Source organism: Typha angustifolia, chromosome 3, assembly GCF_048772165.1.
Source record: "Typha angustifolia cultivar Huaian chromosome 3, ASM4877216v1, whole genome shotgun sequence".
NCBI lineage: Eukaryota > Viridiplantae > Streptophyta > Magnoliopsida > Poales > Typhaceae > Typha > Typha angustifolia.
Window position 1 is genome coordinate 5,461,574 of NC_133241.1, and position 17,073 is coordinate 5,478,646.

General features: G+C 34.2%; 2 protein-coding genes across 5 annotated transcripts; both read right to left on the bottom strand.

The window, feature by feature from the left end:
* Positions 1 to 193: 193 nt before the first annotated feature.
* On the bottom strand, positions 194 to 4,261 carry LOC140780066 (ultraviolet-B receptor UVR8). 2 transcript variants are annotated; one of them, XM_073125382.1, is made up of 6 exons: positions 3,911 to 4,261; positions 2,555 to 2,827; positions 2,131 to 2,480; positions 1,647 to 2,048; positions 1,083 to 1,467; positions 194 to 726 (listed from the first exon to the last, which is right to left on the bottom strand). In XM_073125382.1, the coding sequence occupies exons 2-6, from the start codon at positions 2,789 to 2,791 to the stop codon at positions 484 to 486; spliced, it is 1,617 nt and encodes a 538-aa protein (XP_072981483.1). In that variant the 5' UTR covers positions 2,792 to 2,827; positions 3,911 to 4,261; the 3' UTR covers positions 194 to 483. The 2 variants fall into 2 exon arrangements, with proteins under 2 accessions (XP_072981483.1, XP_072981482.1); XM_073125381.1 differs by having other exon boundaries at positions 2,555 to 2,830.
* A 6,550-nt stretch (positions 4,262 to 10,811) lies between these two features.
* LOC140758438 (protein IN CHLOROPLAST ATPASE BIOGENESIS, chloroplastic-like) lies at positions 10,812 to 16,252 on the bottom strand. Of its 3 annotated transcripts, none has more exons than XR_012104113.1 (13): positions 16,041 to 16,252; positions 14,978 to 15,061; positions 14,491 to 14,565; positions 14,340 to 14,382; positions 14,181 to 14,238; positions 13,034 to 13,201; positions 12,895 to 12,957; positions 12,711 to 12,802; positions 12,523 to 12,604; positions 12,307 to 12,417; positions 12,044 to 12,191; positions 11,782 to 11,851; positions 10,812 to 10,955 (listed from the first exon to the last, which is right to left on the bottom strand). XR_012104113.1 is itself a non-coding variant. In XM_073094606.1 (12 exons), the coding sequence occupies exons 1-11, from the start codon at positions 16,186 to 16,188 to the stop codon at positions 12,051 to 12,053; spliced, it is 1,065 nt and encodes a 354-aa protein (XP_072950707.1). In that variant the 5' UTR covers positions 16,189 to 16,252; the 3' UTR covers positions 11,447 to 11,851; positions 12,044 to 12,050. The 3 variants fall into 3 exon arrangements, 1 of the variants encoding a protein (XP_072950707.1); XR_012104112.1 differs by lacking the exon at positions 10,812 to 10,955 and adding an exon at positions 11,447 to 11,682; XM_073094606.1 differs by lacking the exon at positions 10,812 to 10,955 and having other exon boundaries at positions 11,447 to 11,851.
* Between the last annotated feature and the right edge of the window lie 821 nt (positions 16,253 to 17,073).

Genomic DNA, 17,073 nt, shown 5'->3' on the forward strand with positions numbered 1-17,073 from the left:
GTTAAAAATTTACAATATACTGAACAAGAGGTAGTTTGTTTTGCAAGTGTAACCAAATAAAACATAAGTGTGGCTGTGTGGGTGCATTAGTATCAAACACATAACATGTCTTGCCTGTTTGATTGCAGCCCTGATTGATTGGAATCTGAAAAGAAGAAATATATTCTTCAAGTAATGAAATGAACACATTAAATTTGCACACCTTGAGCTTAAACTATTAACAAATGTCAGCTGTCTATATGTTCAAAGGAACCCAGTGCTTTAAATGGATCCTAATTTCAAGCTTGACTATGCATTGGACATGCTTCTTTCTTATATTTACATATCAACATGAATTTTTTTGAAAGATAGACACAGCATATGAACAACAGATGCTTTGTGTGAGTGAGAGAGGTAGCTATTCATCATAGCTACTAGCAGGGCTGCACGAGAAAATTAAAGAATTAACAAGATAAGTTGTTAGAGGAGAGGATGCTTTCGGAGCTAACTGAGATCGACGTCGACACGCTCCGGGTTTCCTCTCTCGCTCTGCTGCGCCGTAAGTTCAACGCCAAGCTGACCCTTATCCCCCGCCCCAAATGCATACAACTTACCAGAGTCTGTGAGAGCAAATGTGTGTGCATTCCAGTATATCGAATTTGTCAGGCTAATCTGCACCACTCTCTCGTTGGTCCTCTTCAGTGAGGAGACCAACTCAGGACTAAGAACATTTGTGTGCCTGTTGCCCTGGTAACGATAGCAATCAAGAAATCAGCATTCAGCAATAATGTCTGACTCGATACACATCCATAAATTTTATTGGACTGTACAAGGACAAATGAATGAGAAACCTATTAGTGATTCAAAAAGTGATAGCCATTTCCTCTGAAAAGAAAGTAATGAAGAAGGAAAACTAGATTTACGGATGATAATCCATGTGGACTGATGATAGAATTAAGATAAGAGCCCTTGCTCATGAATAATTATTGAACAAGAAAGTAGGACAATATCTAAAGGGAGAAGTACAGAATAAGAAAGGGAGTTGTAGCCTAAATGATTTTGCCAATCTAAAAGGTGAAATGAAATTCGAAAGCACGGCTAACCTGTCCGTCCACAGCAGCAGAGTGCCCAAGGCTTGAGGATTCACCACATCCAAATGAATATACATCTCCATCATCACAGACAACAAAAGTGGTGTAATCACCAGTTGCAACATGGACAGCCTTAGTGTTGCTCAAGGCTTCCACAACCTTGGGAACAGACTCGCATTCCTCATTTCCATGACCCAAGCAGCCATATCGCCCCCATCCCCAAGTGCACACCCGCCCATCTCGTCCTACAACAGCAGCATGCCAGGCACCAGCTGCAACTTCCACTGGCTGCATGTTCAAAGCCTGGAACTGCTCGATCAACCTAGGATACTTCTCATCGGTTCTGGAACCATGCCCGAGCTTTCCTCCTAAACCACAGCCAACAGAGTATACCGACCTGCATTATAATTGCAAAAGGTGTAACCCAACTACACTTCGATAAGTCACATTGATGGAACTTTTACTAATAATCCTTAGTCACAGTATTGTAGCTCAATCTCAATCACTGCATTTAAGAAATCAAGAAGCTCATTGGATACGATAGGATAAGAAGAAATAGTATGAAGAGAAGCTTACATGCCGCTCGGTTGGCATGCCAGTGCTAGGAGATAGCAGTAGCCAGCAGCAATCTGCACCACAGGGATATTTTCAAGAGGGCCCAAAAGAGGATGCGGTTCGAGGTCATTCGGTTCTGTCTGGTGACCAAGTTTCATGTCATTTCCCCAGGAGAAAGTATAGACCCTCCCTTCTCGAGACAGAACCGCTGTGAAGAAGTTCCCTATTGCTGCTTGAACAACAAATATGTCCTTCAAGGATTCCACCATCTGAGGTGTAGTAACAACCTTAGACCCCTGACCCCCATATTCTGCTTCTCCAAAGGAATCCTTCCCAAATGCATAAACTCTACCAGTATCACTGATCAGCATCGTTCTTCCAGCTCCTGCTGCAGCTTGTATGATCCGAATGCCCTGCAGCGATCTGCAAGGAGCATCGGATGTTCGATTCTTGTTCACTTTTATTAGCATCGAGATCATGAAGCAACTGGAAAGTTTAAAATCACCTGATAGGACGCGGCCTCGATTCCTCTTCTGTAGTTCCATGGCCGAGTTGCCCGGAGCTGTTTGACCCAAAGGAGTAGACTGCCCCACTTGAAGTCACAGCTATGCTGTGACCAGCACCGGCAATTGCCTGAGACTTCTCTCTTCGGCAACACGCCTCACCTGCTAATATGTACCTAAGAACTAGCTTCCAAGAACCCCCACATCGTTGTTTGAGGAGCTCTCTTTCCTCAACTGTCATAGGCTTAAAGATGGCCCTTTTCTGGCACATATCCAATGCCGCAAGCTCCGACATAGATAATTGGAAGTCGGGAGCGAAATTGGCAGGCTTCCTGAAAAAAGTACATGTTGCCTGGTACAACCACCAACATCCATCAACGGCATTATCAATTCTAAAACTGAAAGGAACAAATTAACACTACTTGCCTCAAGATTGGCGAGATCTTGGGAGTCTAAATCGCATGTGGTAAGAACATGGAGAACTATTGAGGGGTTTGCTGACAACGGGAATTCCCCTGGAGTGGAGTCACCAAAGCAATGACGTTGCGATCTTTGGAAAGTCTGCTGCAATGGAGAAACAAGAGACAGGGGCTCATCTATGATGCTGTGGAATGCTATGGATGGTGAGGCTCCACTAGAAGTCGCATCCATTGGGCACTGCATTAAGCAGTGCAGCTAATGCAGGAAAGCGAACTGAAGCTGCTGTCCAATTCAGAAGGAACATATCAGAAAAACTATTGTACCATCTGCATGCAAATTGCACACACCAATATATCTACAACTTGAAACAAAGAAAATGGTCGATAATGTCACTCTTGTAGCAAGAAATTGAATTGAGGAAAGTCTCCAACATAAACAGAGAGAGAGAGAGAGAGAGAGAGAGGATCCATCAGATAATATCAAAATCTACAAGCCCAGAAACATAAAATTAAAGAATCATAATCAAATGAAAGAATAGAAAACTAACAAGTTACTCGCCAAAATTAGTTTCAAAAGAACATCTCAAAGTTTCGAGTCCCAAACTTGAGAGGCAAAGAACAAAAAGAAATACCAAAGATTACTTTCCAAATCATTCAGTTCTGAGGTCAATCAAGAGAGATTTGCACCACAAGTAACTTAGACCTGTTCCTCGTGAAGCAAGACGGGAAGAACGTAAACTGCTTCCCTACCAGATACGTAAGGAGATCAGGAAATCTAAGACTAGACGGCAAAGGAAAAGAATTGTATGTGGATAGTGCTTCTTCCAAAAGGAAGCATATTCCCAAAGATTTTAGAAGAACTATAAAGCAAAGCATTCCACTCCAAAAAGTATGCCTTTCTTGAGATACCTCACAGTTATCCATCTATCAGCTTCCCATTTTATCATAGCACAAACGAAATACAAATCAAGACCTTATCCGGATAACAAAAAGGTGCAACAGAAAACAACACAGGCCCAAAATAGAAATTCTAATAGATCAATCGGCGTCCACAGAATCCAAAAGGAACCCAAATCCTAGCCCGATGAGTCCGATCTTTAGAGAAAGGAATTCCCTCACATAAATCCAACCCAGATCGCAAAATCGCATCTTTAAGACAACCATAGAATTCAAATCGCATAAAATCATCTCTAAAACATCCTTTCCAATAAAAATATATATATATTTATATCATGACCAAGAAGAACAGAGGCAGGCAACTATCCATCCATTCACGACCAGATCGGAGGGGCTAAGAAGATAAGATCCACAAGCACGTCGCAACCACCAGGAAGAAAGCAAGAATCCTCGCTCGAATTCTTACCTTCGACAGCTTATTTCCTGTTCCAGGACAATGAAAAAAGGACCCTTTTTTTTTTTTTTCTAATCGAAGCAGGATCTGATGCGATAGGAGAACAATTCTTCTTGGGCTCAGTTCGGATTAAGGAGATATGAATCGAGAAGCAAATCCAATCTAGAAGGGAAAGGTGAGGGGAGAGTTCTCTATCTCTCTCTCTCTTGGATTTCTTTTTCCCCTCTTCCGAATTCTGATCTCTCTCTCTCTCTCTCTCTCTCTCTCTCTCTCTCTCTGTTTCTGTGCTCTTTCTCTTTTTCTTGGGTCGTTTCCTTCTATGATGGATGTTGATGAGGTGTCCGCACGAGGGAGAGGGGAGAAGGGTGCGAAAGGAATTCGCCCCCTATTTTTATATGCATATGGGAGTGCCACGTCAGCACCAGCTTGTTAGCCTGGAATGACGGATTTACCCTCGGGTCAGGGGTAGAGCTTGGAGAAGGGATTAATTGTAGGGGGGGCATTGGATTTGGGTGGGATCTACGTAGGATTCCTACTACAATTAATAAAAGTCTTCTCTCAATTAGGGGAAATTATAATTTATCCCCCTTTTGTTTTTGGTTTGATTTTAAACTTAATACTTAACTACTTCGGCCTAAATTATAGCTATTAGTCAACCGTTAACTTGATATCTAAAATGATTTGATCATCTCTATAGAAATATAGTCTAATTTGTAGACGAGAACATAGCTCGGTTATTTTGTTATTTATTTGTAAAAGAAATTATTAGCACCGATAAAATGCTGTTAGTTTTGGATAGAAAATCTAATACTTGTAATTTTGTCGAGACTAAAAAATTGGTTAAGTGTTAAGTTCAATAGGAATAAATTATAATTGCCAACTATAAATTTACTCTTAAATTGTTTGTGGAAATGAAAGTCCGGCTCATTTATTGTTAACCCTAACAAAAATATTAAAATGATCAGAGTTTTTATTATTGGATTTTTTTTTACCTTATAAATAACTAAATTAAAGGGATTTATATACATAAAACGCTGATCAGTTCAGCGTTTTTATTAGGACCACAGTAAATTAGACCTTATGTAGTAATAAGTTTGAGGGGTAATTCATTTCAATAAAAAAAAATTTGGAACATAGCTAATTTGGTCAAAAACTCATATTAACCATACCTACTAGGATATTGAAAAAAAAAAAACTAATTTGAGATTGACCTTTTATTACAATTTCATAGTATTTATAGTTATTGTCATGTATGTGTTATGTCAGCAAATGAGAGCCTAAAAAGATCGCTGACTTAAAAGGTGATTTAATAAATTATTTTTTTAGACAATGATTTGCATGGTAATATAGCTTAAAAGGGAGTTATTTTTTAAAGAAGCATTTTATTATCTTAAAAAAGAAAAAATTTATGGGAAAACTAAAACAGTGAACCATCTGTTTGTGGATTATAAGTAGCTAGCAAATAATATCCGAGTTTGGTGTAATGAAAAAATAGAGATGCAGATAAAATCCACAAGAATAAGGGATATATAGAGTTGCAACAAGAGAATAGGAAAAAATAAAAACGAGATAAAACTATATACTAACTCTAAGTTGCACCAATGATTTTGAAATAAAAATACTAAAGACCATAAATGAGTCTTATATAGTAAAACTTTGGTTTTTTTTTTTTGGGCAAGCTTGCAAGAAGGAGAAATAAATAGCTATCGAATGATTAATAGTTGTGCGAACGTCCTGGCTGTAGACTATTATAACGCTAGGTTTTGTTTGTTTTCTATGTAAAATTGGGGTTCTATATATTTGTTGAAAACAAGTTGAATGTTTTTTTCTCCATTAAAATAAAAAACTTATAATTAGGAACGAAATATTATGAAGACAAAGTCATAGCACCAAGAAGACATGATTTTAAACTATGTGAATCCCTTCATAGACTAATGAATATACCTCCATATAACAATATCTTAGGATAAATTAGAAATACTTTTAAAACTAGTAAAAAAACCACCAAACATCTTGCAGAAGACCAGACAACTAATCTTAGCTAAAATCGATCATCGTTAAGCATCTTCATCACATTTTTAGTATTTGATTTGATTGTCAAACGCTCCATAAGTCTTGTAGTAATAAGTTCAAATTAAGTTGCCCATAACTCAAATTTTTGTGAGGACTGAGAAACAACTCTTGTATTTTTATTTTTTCTTATCAGAATTGCTCTTCAAAATGTGAGAATGCACAAACATTAACTTTTATCACTTTAATGTATTGTAAAAAGACAGTATCAACATGCAAGAATATCCGAATACTGTTTTTCATCCCTATCCATATCTATATGATAACTCCATGATAGCAAAAATTCTTTCAATTATAATTTGATGATCTTTGTCATCTCAGCATCTTTTAAGCTACCGTCTCATATACAAGAGAATAATATTTTTTTTTCCATAGTCACCAAACGATATATGCAGTTTTAACTTTTCATTACAAAATCTTCTCTTTTTTTAGAAGAAATGCGATAACAATTTTCAAAAGTCATCAATTCCTGAGATGAATTTATTCGAACAATTATCCAACCCAATAAAGCACTACACTTTTTAAGCAAAATAATATTGAAAAATGTAATGATTAACAATTTTCAATATCAATATACACCTTGAATTCAAAGGATTCGAGATCATAAAGATTCCCTAAAGAGCATCCTTAGTGATTGCTTTACTATGATAAAGCTTCCACAAAAAATTCTTAATGCGAGGTCTACAAGATCAATGACCAATAATGATAACATCTATTTTCTACACTAGACGCACACTTTTCTATAATAAAATATGTATAATTTATATAAGAGGTACCCATAAGAGCCTAATTTTATTATTTTAAAATTTTAAAGATTTTTTGGTACAAATACCCGAACTAAGGGTTTTAATATTATTATATTAATTTTATTGCCCAATATGCCTAGATAGGAGTGTCAATTTTAAACATAATTCACTAACTCAATATAAACCTAAAAGCTTCAAACATATTTGTGTTTAATATAATTAGGTTATAATCACTTAACTCTTAAATAAGACATATTCATATTTATTACCTTAACTATTTACTAACCTGACTTGCCAATCCATTAGTGATACAATAACTCGATTATAACACAAATAATATATTTATAATACAAATAAATTTGTATATAACCTAAATAACTTATAAGAATTCAAATAATATGTATCACGCGATACCTCGTTTGATAAACACATTGTGCTCGTGTTGGCGCACATTTGGCTTAACTCGGCCCCATTACCACCTTACTTAAAGGTTGTAACAATTAAGGTACTAAATTTAAAAGTGGTATCCCACCAAGAACACATTGCAATATTAACACTTGACATATAAGCTAATTCTAGTTGAGTTTGCCAAATGCGAATCAAGCTTGGCTTATCTATTATTATTATTATTATTATTATTATATAGATATGCATATTAGCTTTAAGGTTGTTCACTTATACAAGAAGAAAATTTATTCTAGTATCAGCCTCTTTATACTAGTGTTAACAATCACTTATCTTAATACTAGTTTACTAATACCTACTTCTCTCTTCTTTTCTCTTCCTTCCAATATTTTTATATTTATTAATTATTTTTTTACCTTGAAAAAATATTATTTCAATCAACTATCATTCCAATGACTCTTTCTACTCTTTATCTTCTCTCTCCTCTCCTCTTTTCTCCTCATCTATCAGTTATAAAAGATATTTAAGTCATCTGTCAAACTATCATTTTAGCTTTACATCATATGAATTATAATTACTACACACTATATCGTTTAGAAGTAAACATCCTAATAGCTTCTCTTGGTATACTTCTCTTATACAAGTATAATAAATAAGCATATCTATATCAGTATAAAACTTACTTCACAAGTGAATACCTCACCCCAAGAGTTACACCATGCTACTAAAATAATCGTCATAAAGGTTGAAAGCAAGGTATCATGAAAGCCAAGTGGCAAAATGGAATAATTATTATGAACTCTTTAAAAACCCACAATAAATCCCTTGTTTGCAGCTCAATCGACTACCTTCTTCGTAAATATATATAATCTTTAAATTTGAAAAATAAAGAAAAGTTAACTTTGATTTTTAACTCCTAATTTTAATGGTCTAGAGAGAGCTGCCTTCATCTCTAAGAACTTATACCAAACAGAAACAATTCATCTTAAGAACGGTGTTTTTTTATCGTGAAGCAGTGAATACTCTTAGCTACACGATTAAGGGCAAATACTTCGAAATAGGCAAGGGAATCTCACTTGATTAGACTCCAACCATAAATGATTCATTGAAGAACCGCAAATGACAATCCTTGTACACATAGCCATGCTTTTCGGATCAAATGCATGTTTGGCTTGTTTATTAGTTAAGCTCAATTTGTTTATAAATCAAGGTAAAAAAAATTAATTAAACTCAAGCAGCTCGTGAGTCAATTTGACAACCTATATTAGCCACACTCTCTAAGAACCTATCTTCCATATTATATTCCTCCTCCTACTTGTAACCAATAAATATATTTTATATGTTATACATACCTATGCAAATGGCTATATATTTTATAATAATTGATGTCTTAATTTCTTGGCTATTCATGGAAGCCAACACCAACTAAGTCTCAAAGACTACTCTCAAGCCGATAATCCATAACTTTCTATGATACAAGCTATGTAATATTTCTCCTCTTGTTTTAAATCACAATCGTATCGTCTTCCTTCACTATTCATGCAACCTCTATATCCTGAGCATTAAGCTTAATTTGCACGATATCCATGTAGTATTCTTACTGGCCTGTGTATATTGCTATTAGTTGCGCAACAAATGTTTGTCTTCTTTGACCTCTCGAGCACCACTTTTTCATGTTACTTCTAAAGCTAATGATTTATTGTCTTCTCAGTATATATATATATATATATATATATATATAGTTTTTAGATAATGTCCTATATTTTCATTATGATTCTATTAACAGTTTGTCTTTAAAAAATTTCTAATCTGGTCACTCATTTTTCACTATATTTTTCATCAAATACACTATTATCTTTTAATTTATTATTATTAATCTTAGTCTATCATTTATGTACCTCTACTTTTTAATTACTAAAGTACTCAAAAATATTTAACCTAGACCCCGCACTAACTAAACCTATATAAGCCATATTCATCTTTAACCTATTTCTTGTCTGATTCTAAATCTAATTACTCTATCCTAAACCCATAAGTCAAAATCTCAAAATAATCATTAATATTTACTATAAAAATATAGAAGAAAAAAAAAGATAATTTAGGTATTTTAGAAATCATCCTTAGTATTCTAATAGGATATTTCTTGGTTGATACTCTTCTATTTGAAAATAGTTGGCTTAAGTTAACTCTAAATGTTAAATAAAAAATATAGAAAAAAATGAGTTAGATTATAAAATCCTCAAAATGGGATGCTAATCTATAAAATGACAAATATAGGGTATTATCTAAATATTAATCTCTCTCTCCACAACGATATTATAAGTATTCGAATATAATATATAAACATCACCGTTCTCTAACACCCTAAGTTTTTAGAGTAATTTGTGAATTAACATAGTACCAGAGCTTGTGGATTCAAATTCTGCCATGTTTCTAGAAATATAAAACTCCGTCTATCAAATTAAATCCATATTATAAGGCCATTCAAGGGTAATTTTTAGAAGTTGAATAATATTTGGAACAAATTTTAGATCAAAGAGTGATACTAATTAAAAAAAAAGATTCCAATTATCAATAACTTATCACTAGTACTATGTGGCCCAACTCATGAGGCAGGCCTTAGATATGTGGTATGGCCCATGACCAAGTTAAATATATTTGAAGTGGGTTGCCCTTTGATTATAGTGTCCCTAATTTTATTAGGAAAATAATAAGATCAGATTAAATTAAATGCCCTTCTTTCTAAACTACTAATCAACCGTCAAAATATTAGCTGCCATGCATTCCCTCTGCTCTATTAGCAATCATACGTCCTCCTCGCTCTCTCTTTCTCTCTAGCCACAGTCGAATGTAAAAAAAGATAGGTAAATTAATCAAAACTTAGAGACAAATTTAATTAGTATTGAAATAAATATTACTATTAGTTAATTATAATCTGTTGCCATTACTTGAGATAGTATTATTATATTGTTGAAGGGGTCATATTTCATATAATGTTGGTGACTTCCGGATTATTTAGTTTTGCATGTATACCCTTGAAATTATTTTTTTTATAAAAAAAACTTATATACCCTTCTTTGTTATAAAAAAATTTTGTATATAACGCCTTATCTTTTAACAAAATTATAGTTTATATTATACATTATAAAAATATCCTTAATAAAATCATACTGAGAGCATTTTAATCATTTAAAAAATAAAATATCTTTATTGAATGAAAGTTCTTACAATATTAGTGTAAATCTACTCAAAAATTTTCTGCACATATTCGCCGAGTCAACGACTGGATTTGTAAATAGTAAATATATATAATGTAAATCATAATTTTATTAAAAAAAAAACACCGATTTAATAGATGAAAAAGACTATGCGCTTAGTTAAGAGTAATATATGCAGCTAGAGCATGGATGTTTTTATGTTTCTAGTATTAAGTGGATCAAAAATTTAAGAGTCATTTAATTTTATTTTTGGGTAGTCATACAAAAACAAGGATTTTGAGAGATATCCAATTAAGAATCAGTGTTTTGAGGGGTATATGTATAGATATCACCTTTGGAGGAATCTACACGTAAATAAAAGGTTTTGAGCTGGACTACAAGCAATTCAGCTTGGCTTGGTGACACACGTAACGTCTAAATGGCAATTAACACAAACATTGACCCCAAAAAAAGAAAAAGAAAAAGAATATATATATATATATATATATATATATATATATCATCTTGAGCCAAGGAACATCTGCACATATTTGCAATTACTTTTTAAGTGTACAAATCATATATGAGAGCACAAAGAGAGGGAGATCCCAATTGATGTCACATTGTGCATGTATCCCACTGCAAAAACGAGAAACCAGAACCATTGTTGATGCACTAAAACATGGGCTTCGTCTATATAAAAAGCACACGACTTGGATGTTTCAAGTCAATTATTTTTCATCAATTGGTTATAAACTTTATATATACATATAATCATATATATATGTGTTAGACTATTAATTTTACGTTAAAATTTGAGAGTGAGATGAAGTGAGTAACATTCTCTCTGCTTTACTAATGGGACTGTGTTCAGATGGTTATAACTGGTTCAACTGGAATCACAGCAATACTAGTTTAGCTGGAAGACCATTAATTTCTAACATTGTTACATCTTGAGATTCCATAAACCTCATCTCTATCTGGAAAAAAGATGACAATAATTCATCTTTCTCCACCTTACGGGGGAACCATTGTGAATCCCAAATGTAGCCAATGGGTTATACATACATATGTGTGTGTGTGTATTAAGAGATATCTCCAGCTAGAGTAAAAGAGAACAAAATTGAAAATTTTCAACGCAAGCCCCCTTTCTCTTTTGGGGGAAAAAATGGGATTTCATTTGGATTATTCTACCGAAGACAGTTTAAAAGAGAACCAATAAATCCCAAACCTAATCTATATATTCTTCAAGTGCGCTCAGAGACAGTGTTCAGATTTGTTCGCGACAGAATATAGAATTATAAAAATTGGAGTCCTTCATCCTGTCCATGAGCATTCAATTCACTGGTCTATCATACTGTATGGACTGGATTAGAGCAACCAGAGACGAAAAAGTTATATAAAACTTGGCCATAAAAATCAACAAGAACAAGGATATGCTATTAGCGGAGTAATAAAAAGTTACCAGCTACTGTAGCCTCTGGATAAATAGAGATCTCTGCTCAGCAAACTGTCAGCATCCTGGCTGGGGATACCTGACAGAAAAAGAAAGCTACTAAGGTCTCGGATCATTTCAAACTACACCAAACGAAGATGAACAAATATGATATAACACCGAAGGATTGCAACATCAAAATCTTGAAAAACATTAGTGGAGAACTTATACAGCACCGAAAATGAGGCTGTGTAATGAAACAGGAAAATCCAGTGTTAGCAACTTAGAATACCTATATACTATTCTTTGTAAGCCAAAAACCTCGCAACATCATGAAGGCCTGCTTCCACGTAACATTCAGCAATCCTATCTACTACCTCATCCCATGTGCCTTCAATTGAGGCTAAATCCAGTAAGAAAGCAGCTTCATCCAGAGCTACCTGCATTAGAAATATAAAAACAATTCCAAGGATTCAGATATCAAATTTAAGGAAAGTTACGTAAATTATGATAATTTTTTATGTTGTAAAAAGTAAAGGACTTGTCCAGGACTACCTGTTCTGGTGCTTTTCCTTTCTTCAGGTCTTCATTCTTACCATCTTCAGTCACTTTCTCCTTTATAAACTCAATCTGCTCATCCTCCCACTGTGCAATCTCAGCAACCTCCTAAGCAGGAGAATACAGTACTCAAATCAATTCTAGCAAACATATGAAGAAATAGAGCACCTGACAAACCAAGATGTGTTGTCTTTACAATGACAACAGTCATACGTGGTATCTACAACCGAGTGTCCACCATGGTGATTTCAGTGCTCCCCGAGCTGCATCTTTGGCTTCAAGTTTACGCCCAACCCTATATGACCACATGAATCAACAAAGATGAGCATTGAAGAACAAGCCATATCTGAAATAAGAGTGGAAGCATCCTTAAGAATTATTATGTTTAGATGGCTACGAACTTCAACAAAATCTCTGCATTGAACACAAAAGGTCGTCCAAATCCTGGGAATTGGTTCCTAGTGTAGAATTCTCCAGTGACAAGTGCTGAAACCTATAACAAATAAGGCATGATTAATACTGAAAGCACATAACATAATGATCAGTAGCCTTCATAGGAAAAATCACAATGTACTTATGCCTAACATGATCTCCTTTCTCCAAATGGCGTGCCACTTTTCTTTCTATAACATCAGGAAAGAGTCCAACCTGAAATCAACCATCAAAGTAACAATATACCGTCTTTATTTAATCGACACTGTGACACATATACACGCACACTGACCTTCTTTAAAATATACACGTCAAGATCTGGAATGCCTGACTCTTCAAGATCACCCTTTTTGTAAATCTTTTTTCCATCTTCAGCAGAAGCATTCCATAGTGTATCACTACTTTCTTGAGAGTCTCTAGCATCTGCCTCGACAAGGATTCTGTGAATATATTGATCTACCTACAGAAAAAGGATAACTCTAGGTTTCAAGTCCTTATCTGTCATATAACATATATACGTTAAATTGCGACAGAGATTAACTGACTGTAGCCTGACAAAGTTTATTATACAATAGTATCATGGGACAATTTCTTAACCTATCGTAATTTTGCTTGCAAGCTACTTTAGCTAGTACGAGAAATGTCGACCAAGATAATTAATATATATATATATATATATATATATATATATATATACAAGAGAAAATAGAGATCCATGCTTTTTCAAAGAGTACACAGTACTTCAAAGACCAATGATCAGTTACGGAGAAAAATGAACACACTTTATGAAAATTACATTCATGCAAGATGGTACAAGTGCACAAGCCTCCTAGAAGCAATTACAAGAATGAAGCACAAGTTTGATTTAGCAACTGATGCATACCGATTACTGGACACAACAAAATATAAAGATCAGGTTGCTATTATACCAAAAGAAGTAGATAATTATCTTTTCCTTTTACTCGATGGATAACAAAAGCATAAACATTTAATATTGTAGAAAATTAGCTAAAAGTACTGATAATTCATATAACAATTGTGATCTAAGGCAACTAGGACTAGCCAGCAATATAGATGAACCAACAGAAGTTTAATTGTGTTTCTAAACAATTCAGCTTTTGCTGTTCCAAAACCAATATTCAAATTAAGAACAATAAAGAGGCCTGAAGCATCAGCTATAAGGTTTTATGAATGAACAAAGGCAACAGAAAAAAGATATATGAAGATGAAATGCCAAGAGAAAAAAATTTAGAAGTAATTCTTCTTTTATCCTGGATGGCATTGTAAATCATTCAATAGTACGCCTGTTAAAATGCTATATTCATGGTTGCAACAGATGGTCAATTCTACATTAAATTAGTAGAAAGTCCAAAAAGATGTATGTCAGCGATACAACAAGAAGCAAGACAACAGTGTTGTCTCTTGAATTGTGGCCTTACATTCTTTGCCAAAAGCCAGACCCCATGCTTACGAACTTCCACAACTGGCATCTCCATCCTATGGGAAAGGCAAAAGCATGGTATTGCAAAAGTTAAAAATAATTCACTTGGAAGAAAGATGCTGAGAAACCAAACACAGGACAAAGAACAAGAAATTACCCAGGTGGAGCTGTTGGCCATCTTAGTAAGGAGGTCAAAGTACCTATATCATGCCCAATAACAAGTCAAACAGTAGGAGTTAGGCCTGTTAAGCAAACCACATTCTTCTGGACACCAATAGCAACTGCCAAATTTTAAACTGCGCCTGAACCTGATGGACTTTCTGATAGAGGCACAATGAGAGGAATCAACCCTTCCTTGGCTCCAGGAGGAACAATTGTTTCACCTGTCAAACAGTACAAGATTAAGGCCAGAAATTTCAACCCATTAACTATCCGAGTCCAATATGAGCTCACTAAGTTACTACTTTTCAAGCTTGTTGACTAAAAGAAAAAGTAGATCATAAGCTTTTAATGTTACTTCTGGAATAGGGTCATACTGACTCTTTTGAAATCTACTATAGTGATTATGATGCAAGATTTGAAATTACACCCTTACAGATATAGTCATCTATGTTTCACTCGTATGCATAAATACCATGGACAACCTCATTAGAAGGCTAAGGCTATTTCATATTCACCTCATTGGATAAACAATTATCATCAATTTAGATAGTAAAATATATTGTAGATATTCTTATTGCTGGTATATTTGAATGGAACCAAAATTCAGTTAACTCAAGATTAAGAAAAGTTCACCTCGTGCTTGGAGTATGTTCAACAAGCAATGAAGATGCTCAGGAGGTTTAGTTGCAGCAACATCCTTAATAAATAAAATGTGGTCTGCATTTCATGAGAAATATTATTAGACACATATTTCATCACCAACCAGATAAATTGAAATGCACGAATTTTATGCAAAATCTGAATAAGTATGCAAGAAAAATATCAGATGCAGCAAAATTATTGCTACACCTCATTTGAATGGCATTCTGAGATAAAATATTAATAACAAATTAATGATACCAGTTTACAACTTTAAATTTTAAGAATAAAATGTACAAGATGCAGCAGACATAGCATGCACAAATAAATTGCTTTGGAGGAATCAATAAGATGAAATCACACAATGTGTAAATTGTAAAAGTGTAAACATTGCTCAAGAAAATCAAATAATTGAACCATGAATGTTTGATTTGATGGCTTAAAATAAAAAATGAGAGGTAGGATTTTAGAAAAACAATATATTCTGTCCAAAATGAAAGCAGGATTGAAGGCAGCATAAGCTCAGAGTTCTTAATACCTCGAGATATAACTTATACTTGAGCTTTCCGAAGAGAAACAATATAATAGCAACAATACCCATTACCACCATAGCTTATCAGATTCTTAGCTTTTTAGAGGAACTTAGGAGGAAATTTAAAGATACACTCTAGAAGTTGGGTAAAAGTCCGCTGCATCGACCTCCACATAAGACCAGATCACAAATTCATATTAGAATAATTATAAAAGCTTCGTGACTCTTTGGGACTCACATCCGGCCATGATTCCTGTAGGGCTTCAAACAAGCAAATGCCCAATTTACAATACGCAAAATTTACCACCGAAATCACCATTCCCTAATAGAGCAGCGACAAACTCTCCAACTCAGTGAACCAAAATTCGATATCAAGAACGACACCAGCACTATCATTACATCCATCTGGATTTGAGAGTATTACACGACAAACCATGAATTCTACAGCAAACCCCCCACCAAAATAATAAACTTAGCCAGAAACGGGACGCCACAAGTTGAGTCATCTCGAAGAGAGGGGATTACCGGAAGCGGTGGCGGTCTCAGTGGAAGTGGCGACGACGGCGGTGGAAGGAGACACGGACGACGAGCATCGGATCATAGGCGTCGGCTTCTTGACGCGCAAGGATGGGAGCGCCGAGGCGAACGCGGATTTGCTCACCGCCATTCTCATCTCTCCCTCTCTCTCTCTCTCTCTACTTCGCTAGAAGGTTTTATTGAAGTAAAAGCGCTCCTAGTTACTTGTGGTGGTGGGGAGTTTTTGAAGCTAATCTAATTTGTGTAGCTCCTGTGATCCGAGAGGAGGTTTTTTTCTTTTTCTTTTAATTTATTGTTCTGAGCCTCAAGCCACTAAACTTTCAACTATCTAATTTAGGCTTCAAATTATATGCATCACTAAATAATTGCTTCATAGCAAACGCCATCGAAATCCATTCTAAACAGTCGCACATAATATTATTTAGAGTTGGAGTTGAACTTATGATCTTCTTGATCATAAGCAAATACCTAGTCTTCCCACAGTTAATTTAGCACCGATTCACTTTAAAAATATTTTTCTTTTAATTATTCTATAATACAACTATTTATTCTCAAATAATAATAAGCTAAACATCTTATAATAATTATATTTTATAATACAAATATTATTTCATCGAAATTATATTTTATAGTCTACTTTATATCAAATCAAAAAAAATATTTATAGTAAATGTATGAAAAATAAAACATATTTTTTTTTCTTCACTTTATATTACATTAAAGATAATTATTATATTCTTATGTTAAAATATAAGTGAATATAAAAATAATTATTCTTATAATAAAAACCTAATTTTGAAAATACTAAAAATAGATGTATATTCTAAAATTTATATAGCGAGGAAATATATTTAGAGCTTGATTTATAATAATTGACTTTAAAGATTGTATATATAAATTATGAGCCTCAGGAGTAATTATAGAAAATGATAATAATTTAGGGGGTAAAAAGAGAATCATTACTAATTTTTTTTTACAGACGGACCCTTTTATTATAGTAAATTTAGAAAACTTCAAATAA

Coding starts and splice junctions, on each gene's coding strand:
- LOC140780066 (XM_073125382.1), bottom strand. CDS start 2,791: ATGCAGTGCCCAATGGATGCGACTTCTAGTGGAGCCTCACCATCCATA. Junction 2,049..2,130: donor TCGAGGCCGCGTCCTATCAG/GTGATTTTAAAC, acceptor TGCTCCTTGCAG/ATCGCTGCAGGGCATTCGGA. Junction 1,468..1,646: donor GCATGCCAACCGAGCGGCAT/GTAAGCTTCTCT, acceptor ATTATAATGCAG/GTCGGTATACTCTGTTGGCT.
- LOC140758438 (XM_073094606.1), bottom strand. CDS start 16,188: ATGAGAATGGCGGTGAGCAAATCCGCGTTCGCCTCGGCGCTCCCATCC. Junction 14,239..14,339: donor TGGCCAACAGCTCCACCTGG/GTAATTTCTTGT, acceptor CCTTTCCCATAG/GATGGAGATGCCAGTTGTGG. Junction 13,202..14,180: donor TCTGGCTTTTGGCAAAGAAT/GTAAGGCCACAA, acceptor CTTTTTCTGTAG/GTAGATCAATATATTCACAG.